Source organism: Leptosomus discolor, chromosome 5, assembly GCF_034619465.1.
Source record: "Leptosomus discolor isolate bLepDis1 chromosome 5, bLepDis1.hap2, whole genome shotgun sequence".
NCBI lineage: Eukaryota > Metazoa > Chordata > Aves > Leptosomiformes > Leptosomidae > Leptosomus > Leptosomus discolor.
The window spans coordinates 16,398,929-16,411,818 of record NC_141395.1 but is presented as its reverse complement, the minus strand read 5'-3'; the positions used below and the strand labels follow the sequence as shown (position 1 = coordinate 16,411,818).

The following is a 12,890-nucleotide window of genomic DNA, read 5'->3' as shown; positions in this document are numbered from 1 at the left end:
TCTGTCTTCCTCCCTGTCCTTGCACAATCACTGTGTCAAGCCTGAGTCACTGTTCTTTCGCGGGTCTGTTTCGTCCCTGTATTTTAGCGGACAAAAATATTTTAACAGTGTAGCAATTTTTCCCCACCCTCCTACTTAAACAGCAGGAGGTTTATATATTGAACTGGGTGTGGATGTGTGTGTGTGCTCTGTGGTTCTCCCCCCCCCCCCCCCCCCTTAAATCTGGAGCTTTCAGCCACCCAGAGGAAGGGAAAACGTCAGTTGCCCTGGGGCATTTGCACCCTGGGAAGTGTTGCTTCTGTTTCGTGGCAGGAAACCTGTGCCACACCAAAGCTCAGGTGGTGCTGGAGAAATATTTTAGCCCCTTTGTGCCCTGACTATTTAGGACTTTTTTTCTAGAGCTGTTAGCAGCATCTGAATTATGTCTGTTAAGTTTCAGCAGATGTGGTTATATGTTGCAAAACCAGCTGAGAAGGGATTTACGACAGCTGAATATAATGAAAATCTTTCAGTCTGACTTTGACTTATGTCTAACTGGAGTTGACTGCAGATTCCTGGAGACTAGTGCTCATTCTCTTGGCAGTAATAGTAGTTGTTGCTCCAGAAGTTCATGCAACATTGCTATAGCATGTCCACCGGTGATACTTGCTTGTACACAGAGGAATATAGTTTGGCTGCTTTCTGACAATATGATGTTACCAGGTGTGACTTTTCCGTATCATTTTTAGGTATCAACAATCAGGAAATAACTCTTTTTAAAGGAGAAATACTGAAGAACTCAAATCCAAACTTCTTGATCTGGCTGTCTGGGATGGCTTTTTGATTTCCAAAGCCACAAGTTCCAGTGGTGCACTGAGAAGCCCGTTAAAGAAGCACTGCCTCTACGCCTTACAGCTGAATTTCTTTTCCTGTCTTGCAGGGGCAGGCCATGAACTAAATTCTCCAAATAATTTATCAAAAGAGCTGGAGGCAGCTCTGCATTTGCTCTGCATTTGCTGCTTGGTGTCTGTTGGTTTTGCTTTGGTCTTTCCCTGTTACTAAAATAAATGCAAACAATGCCTGTTTTAAAGGGCAAACCATAAATGTGAGTTAGCTGGGTTGTTAGGATATCCAGGGCTGAGGAGTTACAATGCCAAGCAGACTAGGGAAGAAACTTCAGCTATATGTGCATATATCCACACTTGTTTTTATTTTTGTGTGTAGTATAGCTATGTGTGAGATTTCTATAGCTTTTCCTTACAAAGTCTGCTCCAGTGAGAAATGTAAGTCTGGAGGAAGGCTGATCTTTTGCTGCAGGCTTGTGACAGAACAGCTCTCCTGTGGAACTGGCAGGGGTGTGACCAGGCAGTGGCCTTGGTTGCCACTTGATTAGAGGCTCCTCTGACTCTAATGAATGTGTTGGGCTACTTTGACACATGTTCACATGCATGGGCTGTTGATGACTGAAAAGCAGGTCAAAAAATAGCTTAGTCATTTTCAACAAAGGCATCTTGTGGTTCTCTGAAATGATGGTTGCGTGGACATTAGGGAAAGCATTGCACTTCCCAGCGCTCTGCCCATTCAGGTTTGTTGCATAAGGGCACCGCTCTGAGGTCTCTGAATGGCAGGAGCTTTTTCACTCATCCAGATGGATTTGTTGTGTGACAAATGAGCTGGACATAGCCATGCTTCTGCGGGGCTACAGGGCTCGCCTGTGTCTCTGGAAGGCTTGACAAGCAGCACAACTGGGTCCTATATTAGAGAATCATAGAATCATTAGGTTGGAATAGACCTCCGAGATCATCAAGTCCAACCGTTGACCTAATACCATCATGCCCACTAAACCATGTGCCGAAGTCCCACATCTACCTGTTTTTTGAACACCTCCAGGGATGGTGACTCCACCACTTGACAGTTTATCTTTGGCAATTAACATCCCAAAAAGTTCATTTGAAGGCTCCTCCCTCCTTCCCTTTCCCAGTGTCACTTGTGTTCAGGCATTGGCACAAGTATCTGCCCTGGAAATTGTCCTCGCAGATCTGGGAGCAAGAGGCCTGCTGCAAAGGTGCAACACAGCCCCTACCCGAGGCATGCTAGGCTTTGGCTTCTCTTCCCCTGCATTTGAAATACTCATTGGAGAAACAGAGAGTGGGCGGTTGGTGGCCCCTGGCACCGTTCTGTGTTTCTGCCTGGCAGAGCAACTGGGTTTTGTTACCCTTCATGAGCTGTCGCTCATGTGGAAGTTCTGGGTTGGTTTACAGTGTTTCACACCAAACACACGAGAGGCAAGCTGCTGCTGGCACGGGCTGCATTCCTCTCTGCCTGTACCCCATGGTGTCCAGCACAGCCTGAGCCTGCAGAGCAGGCAGCGTGGACTTAATCTTTGCTCTTGCAGCATAGGTCTGGCTGTGGACCGTTACAGTCAGTATCTCAGAGAGAGACTTTCTTTCCAGGCAAGAACCCTTTTTGGCCAGTAGTTTCTATTTCAGCCCTATGTAGCAAAACAAGTTGTAGTAGCTTGCCTGGTACCCTAGGATGGGAGCTTCTCACCAGTTGTTCATGCTTTGTTCTTAACAGCTCTGAAGTTTTGCGGAGTAGGGGCTTATATGGAGCTTTTGTTTCAGTGCTTCCCCCCTGCCATGCCTCCTTTATAATTCCATAGTCTGCTCTTCCAGCCCTGTATTGATCTGAAGCAGGACATTAGCTGCCCCTCTCTTCCAGATAATAAAAATCCTCCCCATTGTAACTGTAAAATCAGTGAGATTATGTAAAGAAGGGGTTGCAGTCTAATATTAGAATAAAAGAATTTATTTTGAAAATTGGGGAAGAAAGGGTTTCAGGAAACCTGTCTACTACCAAGAAACAGCTCTATAGAAAATTGCATATTTAGCTAGGACTCGGTGAAGGGTGTTGTAAGTGTCAACCCCCCAACAAAGCAACAAAGCACAAACAGATACCAAACCACTCTTGTGTTTTTCTTTCACAGACCTGTAAGTAATAGGTGGTTCATTAGGTCTTTGGAGAGAGAGCTCTACTAGCCTCCTGAGCATAGCACTTCTATTTTTAAATATGCATCTTCCTGTACATACTGTCCTTCATGTTATACCTGGTTGTGTTATAGGCTCACAGGGTTGAATTACACGATGACTGCAAGTATGGCAATATCGGCTCAAACAAGATGGCATTTGTGTGCTTGAGCAGAACAACTTACTATGATCGCTTCTATGTCAAGACACAGTGTCATTGTCCCTGTGTGAAGATTTAAGTCTATTTGTTAGTGCAGGGATGAGAAATGAATATGGGGTTCAGAATCTGCACTGATCTTCCGGTTTTGTCCTAGCTTTACTTTCTTTTTGTGGAGTTTTGTTACTCTAGTGCATATATATATACACACACACACACACTTACTTCTTCTTTCTTTACGTTCTTGCAATTTAAGTGTTACTGTGCTGTTAGATTTTTGAACATCTTTAGATTCAACCATACCTCTGTAACTTCCTTGTGCATACCCTTAAACTCTTCAATAACTGGAAAGGGGATTAATTTTCCAGCTTCTGGTTTAACTGTCTTTCCTACTTCTTTTACCTTTGAGTTTAGAAAGCATCTTTTAAATGTGCACTCGAGAGTGTTGAAACCTTCTGTTCTATACAGTATTTGACAGTATCTGACTGCATTGCAAGAGGTGTTTATGCAGGATCTGTACTTAACAGGTCACTATAGCCTGCTTGAAGAAAGCAGGTGCTGCATGCACAGAGAGAAAGCAGTGGCCAAAGTTTCTTGCAAAAGCATTAATGCTTAAAATAATAGAAAGAAACCCTTGTAGCAAGTGAACTGCTTTGCTGATGGACAAGAAATAAAGCACTGGAAATGCCAAAGAGGAGCTTTGATGGGAGACCCAGGTGCCCAGGGGAGCTGGGAAAATAGGATTCATGGCAAAATTCTGAACCTGGATCTCTGAAAACCCTTCTGCCTGCAGATCTTACAGGCTGTAAAGTCTATTCACTGTCCCTGGTAGTCCTCGTACTTTTAAGAGGCTTAGGTAACCCCATAGTCATAGAGATCAGCTGTAACTGTGGCTTTAAGCATCAGCAAGAGGTGACTGAGAAAGACTACTCCAGTTGCAGGATGCAGCACTGCTTATCGGCTAACTTGATGTTTAATTGTGATATTAGTGTACCTCTCAGAGGATACTTTTGTGCCCCTGACTTTGAGATTGGATATTGAGACTTGAAGGGTTCCTGAATTTGAGGTGTATCATGTGCTGCTGTGGCAGGACTCAGGCAAGTATAGGCACAATTTTAGAGGTGGCTTCTGATTTTTAGATGCTAGAATTTTGAGAGTTACAGTTCTAGACGCTGCACTGCGCCAGTGCAAGAGGGTCCTTCTGCAGAGGACCTTCTCTGCTGATTAGTTACTGATAACCTCAGAATTGTGTGTTCAGACTTAGTCATTCCAAAAAATGGTACAGCTGCAGGATGGTAATGTATCTGTTTGAGGGATTTTGCATGCTATTTTCTTCTGTGCCATTTTGTCTTGTGTTCTGACATTTCACCTTGCCAGTTCCAATTTGTGATTTCTAGCATGGACGAGTTCTAGGCAGACAGCACTGTGCCCACTGCATTGGGCACAAGCAAACACATATTACAGCTTGGTTGAACTGCTGCTTAGCTCAGCCTCCCTGATGGTCCTCTGAATGTGTGTTCTTTGATTACTCTGGCACCTCTTCCTTGATTGCACTGTTAGGAAAGTCTCATCTGCCCAGGTTTCTACATTCACCTTAAGCCAGCAAAAAGCTCTACATTTGTTTGCTCTGTGTTTTAAGAACTCCTAGGACTTTTGCAGCAGATGTGGTCATTATTCCTTTTCGCTTATACTCTCTTTGAGTCAGTTCCAAATGCTTCTCCAGACTAGGAGTCTGACTTTTATAAAAGCAGCCAGCTCTTTCTCATCCCTCGTTTCCTTTGTTGATGGCAGTAGGAGAAGAACAAATGTGAACTCGTCCAGAACTTTCGAGGCAAGGAAAACAAATTGGGCCATAGTATTGGAAGCAGATGGATTTCTCCACAAAGCTGTGCTAGCACTGCCACTTCAACAGCTGGGCAGATTTAGCCTCTGCTTAGAGAGCGCAGCTGCACTGGGAGCACAAAGGATCACAGCATGAGCTCAGTTGAGGCAAGAGGTGCCTGAGTGGTGGGGAGGGCTGATGGGAAACATCTGCTTTTGAAGCTAGTAGCTTTGATGCAGCTGTCAGAGATGTCCTGTGAGCTCCCCCTCTCTGGAGTTGTCTTCAGCTGTCAAAATTCATTATGCTGGGCTCCCCCCCCTCCCCCCCAATGGGACATAAACTGGGAAGGAAGAGGAGGAATGGCAGCAGGCTGTGAGGAAGGTGTGAGATGTAGTTATTGCTTTCCTGCATTCTTGTTTTTACAGCTAATTTGGGGGATAGTGAGGATCCAGTGAGATCCCACAGGATAAGAAAAAGCCGTTTTATGACAGAGATCTTTGTGTCTCAAACTTTTTTCTGTACTTCTTGCATACTCTAGAGGTTGCCTGCACAGGTGTCCTCAATGTTTGTGCCTTCCCTTGCTTTGACATGCTCTGTGGTGGTGTTGGTCAGCTTCTCAAGCCTTGCTTTTCTCTTCCTTTCATTTCTGTTTGTGTAACATCACTGTCTGGATTTGGGAGCATTTCACTGTCTGCTTTGTGCCACTGTCAATGACATATGGAAAGGTAAAGGGGAGATGGGCCTGAGTATGCTTATCCTAGTGCAGGAGAGCAGTCGTATGGGCAGTGCATGTGTGTGTGCGTGTCTGAGCCTACTTTGCTGTAAAAATCTCCACGACCCTTTCTAATCTGGGTTCTTGTACTTCACTCACCTGTGTCACCTGAAGGCTTAAACTGGCAAAACTCAGCCCAGCTTCTCATTTTAATCCTCTGTTTCCTAGTGAGTGAGATCTGCTGCTGTCAGGCCACCTCCACAGTGAAGCTAAAGAAAAGAATGATTAATTCTGTATTTGCAAGCCCTGCTGCACAGGACAATTTAGGCAGGGTGTTTAGACAAGTCAGAGGTCATTTGTACCCACTTTGCACTGGGGTTTTGGTTTGCAGTGTGGCAGGAAAAAGTGGTGAGCTAAACTGCTCCCAGACAAAATAAATCAATTGCATCTATCTTCTATATCCTACAGATTCCTTTCAGTTACATTTGTTGCATAGACCAGCTAGTGCTTGACTTGTAAGTGTTGCCCTTAGGACCCTCTCTAGTTGCTTGTATGAAATCAAAACACTAAAGCTCTCTCTGCTGGGAAGAGCAAATCACAGCTTTAACAACATCATGTTACTTCGTACCTTGGTGGTGGCATTGGCCAAACATGCTTGCAGGTCCCCATCTGTGGGCTTACCAAGTCAGAGGGCTGTGTGGTCTCCCTGTTAACATTTATGTTTTGTGTGGTCACAGGGCTGGCAAGTAGCTCATCTGCGAGACCACTTTTCGTTATTTAGAAATGCTTGACTCCTCCTTACGCGCGCTCTTCACGGGAGGATAACTGATGGTCGTCTTATGTTCACAGTCTGAAGGCACGAGGCTGCAGAAGGACCTCCGAACGTACTTGGCTTCCGTAAAAGGTAAGGTCTGCATAAGCAGAGAATCGCTTCCTCTCTAGTGCTTACCTACACAGTGAGGATTCTGCATCCATCCTCTTCCTGGTGTTTCCTCAGGCATGAGTTGTAGGAAAGGTCAGCCTTGTCTGGGTGGGGGATCTTTCAGAATCCTTCAGGACCAGCTAGGATGAAATGGGGTTGTGCTTTGATGCCAAATAGGCAGTGCTGTCTTAGCAGATAGACTCTCATATCTTCTGCTAGGGGAGGATGAACACAAAGAGTTTGATGGGACTGCATCATCTGTTCCTTTGTCCCTCCAATTACCTTCCATGTCTGTGTTATCAAGGGTCAGAGATTCTGTAAGGAAGAGCTTAGCAGTTGTTATAACCCATTCAACATCTCCTGTGTCCCTGTTCCTCATGATGAGGGTTAAACTGTAAGGAACATGCTATTTCCCTCTTTGTAAAGCAGTTTCTTCTTGCCTAGCCATGCACGAGGCCTCCAAGAAGCTGACAGAGTGTTTGCAGGAAGTTTATGAGCCGGATTGGCCTGGAAGAGATGACACAAATAAAATAGCCGAGGTAAGACTCTGTCCAGAATGTGGGGTCACCAGGCTTGGTCTGTTGTCAGAGCTGAGCTTTGTAAGCTGTGTCTGTGTGCCACATTTCTTCAGGCATATGGCTTTGCAGAGGAATTGGAGAGACAAACTCAGCATTGGGAAGAAGGGAAAGCTGAAGGAATGTGGCCTGTGTCTTTTGTCTGTATTGGGCACTGTCCCCAGATGCGTGAACGCTACATACAGCCATATGCTTATGCCCACAAGCAATTTTTTCTCCCAGCAGTAGCTAAGGAGGGACAGAAGATGCCAAAAGAGAGTCAGTAGACTCAACTGGATGTATTGTTTGTGCTCTGTGCAAGAGAAAGGGGAAGCTAAATCTATGGCCAAAGCGTGGTAAGGGCAGCCATTAGCTGCAACAACCTCCTACTCATGGCAGTACCACCAGCTGCCATACTTCAGTTGTCACCTTGTTTGGTTGAGCCATGTGTCATGCCAGCCTGCTGTTCTCGTCTCTTGGTGAGGTGATGCCTGTCCAACTTGACCAGATGTTTTCCTAGAGCTTAGGGCACAGTCTGCCATTTGACAGCTTTGATCCCCCTTGGCATATGTGTGTGGTGGCTCCAGCTGGAGGCAGGCATCCTCTGCTCTCTTGCTCAGCTGTTCTGCTGAGTAGCAGCTGTGGCAGTTCAGCTCTGTGGATCCATCTGCCACGAGGCAGCAGGACTGGGCTTATCTGCAGCTGTCTGTGGCATTGAGCAGTGGGGAAGGAATAGAGAGGCGAGTGGGAGAAGGATTTTTCCCTTCCCCTGCTTTCCGCTGCAGATAATCTCACCTGAAATAACATCTACATCTTGCCCAGGAAATACTGACTTCAAAGCAGATAAATCAAACAAAACCTGAACATTTCCAGGTTAGTTCTTGTATTAACATGGAAACTTTCCATTATGAAGTGCTGTTGCAGTAAATAATAGAGTTGTAGTTCAGCTAGTTTGGCTTCATGTTCTCTGTTGGCCTTTTTTCTGTTTCTGAACTACTGGGCTGCCTCCTGGGAGACTGTCCGTTCAGAGAATTTGAGACAGAGAAGTCAAAGAGACCATGAGTCCTGAGAACTAATTGTAGTTACTCTGTGGGTCTGCAGAAGTATTTCCAGCCTTCCACTTCCACCTTTAATATCTTTGTTTATGTTTCTGTCTTTTAGGAAGAAACAGGCAGGAGAAAAGTGCTATTCCTGCCCCCCAAAATAATAAATTCCCACATAAAGTAGGCATTTTTCCTGAATATTTTAGCCAAATCCATTCAGTTGGAAAAACAGGAGAGGGGGGCAATTTCCACCTAATCCAAAGTGTTGATGGGAAGTTCCTGAGCCGAAGAAAAGATCAGGGATAAAGTTTGCACAGGTTGGGGTGCAAGCCTTGGATGTGACGTCCATTGAGCTGTGGAGGTGGGTGGTGTGAGGGCTGGAGACTGCTAGAACAGCTTTCTGTTATTGTTCTTTATCCTCCAGAAAGCTATGTTGTAATGAAAAGCAGAAAATGGTGCCTAGTGGTGTCAGGTGCCCCATTTTTTGTGGCTGCTGGGAGAAGGAGATGAAGCTGGCCTAACTTTCATCTTTCCTTCTGTTCTATAGACTTGGGATAGCACTGCAGGGGAAAAGACAGTCCCTCAAAGGAAAGTTCACAAAGGGTGCTATGTCCTTGTAGAGGTCACCTGAATTAGCAGCATCAATCAAGCGTTTGTGTCTTTCTACGTTTCTGGCATGACCTCTGTTTTCAACTAAATTCTCTGCTGCTTAGTTTTTTCAAAGAAATGACTCTTTCTGAAGAGCTCTAAGGGACTGAAATTGTTGACTGTAGCACTCAGAGAAAAAGAGAAATGCAGATCTCTGTGTTCTTAATAGCTAGCTCATTACTTTTGTTTTTCAGAACAATGATCTCCTCTGGACGGATTTCCATCAGAAGCTGGTGGATCAGGCACTTCTGACCATGGATACGTACCTTGGCCAATTTCCAGATATTAAAGTAAGATTCTCTTTAAACCTTTTGATCTATGGTATCATGGCAGGTGAAACCTCATAAGAATCAATTTCTTGCATCCCCATCTTCTTTAGGGGGATGTGTGTGCTGTGCTGTGCTGCTGCAAGCTCTCCTTTTAGAGCAGCCGAGATCTTTGCAGCTCTGGGTCATGTGAAAATGTTACATTCTCCTTCTGGGCTTGAAATGAGAGTGAAGAATCCAGGGGAAAGATTCTGAAGAGAAAACATAAGTGCAAAACAGGAGGAACCATAAAATTGCCTATTGTATCGCAGTGCTGGAGGGCAGTGTCAGCAATAACTCACAAGCTCTGTCTCTGGTTTATGTAATTTTGATTTTTAACTTTCTTGTAAGTACAAAGCATTGAGGAAGCAGTTAGTGGCAAATGCGCTTTATAGATAGAGGCTGGTGTGGAAGGCAGATTTCTGTGTGTCCCTGAAGTTCTGCTGTGCATGTAACCAGCTTGATGTAGGAAAGAGGGAGTGCTGGATAGGCGTCTTAGGGGGAGATCATATCCAAAGACCTGGGTTTGAATGATGTCCTGCGAGCTCCCCTTCCCCCACAGTTATCTCCTCTCTGTTCATTTTGAGAAGGTTATGCAGGAAATGTCTTTGCCATATGGAAGCACTAGTAATGATATCGCCATATGGGAAGTATCAGCTTGGCTACTTACCAGTGAAAACAACCCTTTCCCCACCACATGTGTTGTCCCATCCCACTTGGTGGGACGAGGGGAGGGTGTTTTAAATTTCTGCGTGTCAATGAGGAGTAATGACAATTACTCAAAGGTTCAGAATTCCAATTAGCTGTACTTAGTAACTTTGTTTAACATTGGCAACAACTGATAATTGTAATGAGAATGATAACCGGATTGAGAGTTGGCAAAGGGAAGTACAATCCCAACACTTACTAAAGGCAAACCTGACTGCCACGCCCCTTAAAGCCAAACCCTACTGCAGCACTTGGCCCTGGTAATAGTTGAGAACGAGAGGAAGGAGGAAAGAGAAAGGACAGAGACAGAGTGTAAGATATCGCTGCTCTCTGATCCCCTGTCAGGTAGATCCTCAGGCGGTGGGCATGCATGGTTTCCTCTCCTTGTGGCCTTACTAAGTCTCTGTCCCCACCCCTTAGAGGCAGATTGACAGGTCACTGCAAGCATACTCACTCTGAGGCTGGAACCTTCTAGAAATGAGTTGGGGGGCTATCCTGGGGCATGCGCGCTTTGTGGCAAGAACCCTCTAGAAATGGGTCAGGGGACTGGTGGCATCGGGACATGCACACTCTGTGGCAAGGGTCCTCACCACAGTGACCGATGACTGACCTCGCCCCACACGCAGGTGCAGAAACAGAACCTTGCCAAAAGGGGAAACCCTACTCCACCTCTGCAGCACGTGGTCCTTTGCTCCCCTCCCCTTTGCCTTGTTCAGGCAAGGCAAGTGTTTAAGAAGTTTCACGCTGTCTCTGCGGTTGCATGCCATATGTGTCTTAAAAAGTTTGTCAATATTTGTTGTTTCAAGAGGATTGTGCTATCTCAAAGAGGGGCAGGTCACAGCCTTGTAAAATGAGCCCTGAACATCAAGTGTCCTTGCCTTCTGGGGCTCCTTGTTTTTGCTTCATTTTTCCAGCCACTTCTGTTCCTGGAAGTCTGAAGTGGGGAAGGGTGAAGAGGCTTGCTGTTCCTTTCCACCCGCTCAAGGCCATAGAGCTGATCGCTCCCTGTAGTGCGATGCTGTGTGCCTCAGCAGCGCAGAGACTCGTGCACTGCTTCCTAAGCCGAAGGTTTTGTTTCAGGTTTGCTGTATACTCGGGCTTCTGCACTGCTTCAGTCCTAATCACATTTTACCTTGTCGGCTGTGCATGGAGTGATCTCAGAGTGTCACTTTTTTCCATGCCGAGTATCTTAGGGATTTCTTAATTCTGCTGGGGTCCCACTGAAGTTTTACAATGGGATTTTAAAAGGAGTGCAAGACTAGGACGACCTGAATGCCACCAAAACTCAAGGTGTTAGGCACTGAGCTCCCATGGATGCTTTCTGACTTCCGAATGGGCCACTAAGGTGTTTCTTACTAACGTTCCTTTCTCAGTCTTCAGATGATGCTCTAGAAAATGGGAAGTTAAAGCAATTTTATGCACAATTTAAGTAATGCTTTAAAGAGAGCACTACTCACCTTTGCTTTCTTTATTAAAATGAGTGAGAATTTGGCTTTCTGTTGGTTCCTACAATAAGACAGAGATATATTTCACCAGAGCTGGCTATTTGTTTAAAATGGACTTTCAGTGATATGAATTTAAAAAAGTCAGTATGTTTTTATTGTAATTCAGCGGGATGATTGTCCTTATCCCAGAACAGTGAGAAGTGCTCAAATCAAGAAGTGGCTCAAATCAAGTATATCTTCAACTGATAGAAACTCTTATAAGTGCCGTTGTTGAAAGTTGCTACGGTTGTACAAAATTGCAGTTTGGCTTCACATAAGGAATTAGCGTTCTTAAGGTTGGCAGGCAAAAAAACCCCAAACCAGTCTTATGTAATTTACAGAATATTTGAGATGTTTTTTGTTGTTGTGGTAATAGCTTTCTGCATTTTGTTTTCCACAAAACCTGAGTTTTTCTGCTTTTCCTGAAATTCTGGCATTACTGTGATAATGAAAGATGATTTATGGAAAGAAGATGATTTTAATTTAGTTATGTGAAGGCCTGTTTTTTGGCCCAGTAATTCAAATGTATGATGAGTTAGATCATACATGCATTATTTTTTGTTAAATTCTAACATATTCTGAATCCTTCTTCACTTGAGGGGCTGGAAAAATTCCCTTGAATTTTTTGGACTTGCAGTGGGATCCACAGCAGGATTGTGAAAACATAGCATTCCTTTAGTAATGAATTTTTATAAGTTAAAGGAAATAATTTTTAAATCTTGCGTTGTAAGGGGTGAACAAAGCCTCTCTGTCTTCTCTAACTTGAAAAATAGGAATGTAAAAAGTACTTTATCCTTTCTTTGCAGGTCAGTATAACTTCTTGAGTAGGACTCTGCATAATCTATAATATTTCTGAGTGAGTTTTTGGTTGAGGTTGCAGAGCATGCAGTAAGAGTACAGATCTCTGCAGTGAGCCTAGAGAAGATAAACCATAACCTAAGTTCTGAATAGCTGTGGAATTGGTGATTTTCTGTCTTGCACTGAAACTGGTCCCCCGTTTCTACTAGGTTTAAACCGAAATATCAGTAAAGGGGAAAGAAAAAAAGTGTGTCATGGTAGTTTGGCTTGGGGTTTGGGGGATTTTTTTTTTTTTTTTTTTTTAAATGAGGCTCGAATTAAGATAGATTTGTTACAAAGCAGTGAACTGATTGAAAAGAGTTCAGCTTTTACCTTCAGATAGTGGTGGGTGGCTGCAGCTATCCTAGAGTCATACAAGGAAGTTACCCTGCGGCCTTCAGGGCTGGGCTAAGTCCCAGTACTGCTGTCACAGGCAATGATGTGATCAGTGGTCACTCCAGGAGGACTCTCAGGCAGTGTATCCATACCTTGCAGCATTTCCACATACTCTAGTAGAAATGTGAGGGTGACAGTTAGGTGCAGGCGTGACCGTGTTTGAGAGATGGGTGACATTGAATCAATCTCCCTGGTGGGGTGGCAGGGAAACCTGGAAGTGTCGGTTTGCCATGTCAGAGGTGGGCAAGACTCCAGCTATCTCTACCAGTCTGACCTGGGGGAAAAATCCTGTCTCTC

At 44.6% G+C, this 12,890-nt stretch overlaps 1 protein-coding gene across 11 annotated transcripts in view; it reads left to right on the top strand.

Moving 5' to 3' along the window:
- BIN1 (bridging integrator 1) overlaps positions 1-12,890 on the top strand; it is a 98,257-nt gene that overhangs the window by 45,016 nt on the left and 40,351 nt on the right. For all 11 annotated transcript variants that reach the window (XM_086466239.1, XM_086466237.1, XM_086466234.1 and 8 more), the window contains exons 3-5: positions 6,546-6,600; positions 7,063-7,157; positions 9,058-9,153. In XM_086466239.1, coding sequence (XP_086322365.1) covers positions 6,546-6,600; positions 7,063-7,157; positions 9,058-9,153 — 246 coding nt within the window. The remainder of the gene's footprint in view (positions 1-6,545; positions 6,601-7,062; positions 7,158-9,057; positions 9,154-12,890) is intronic.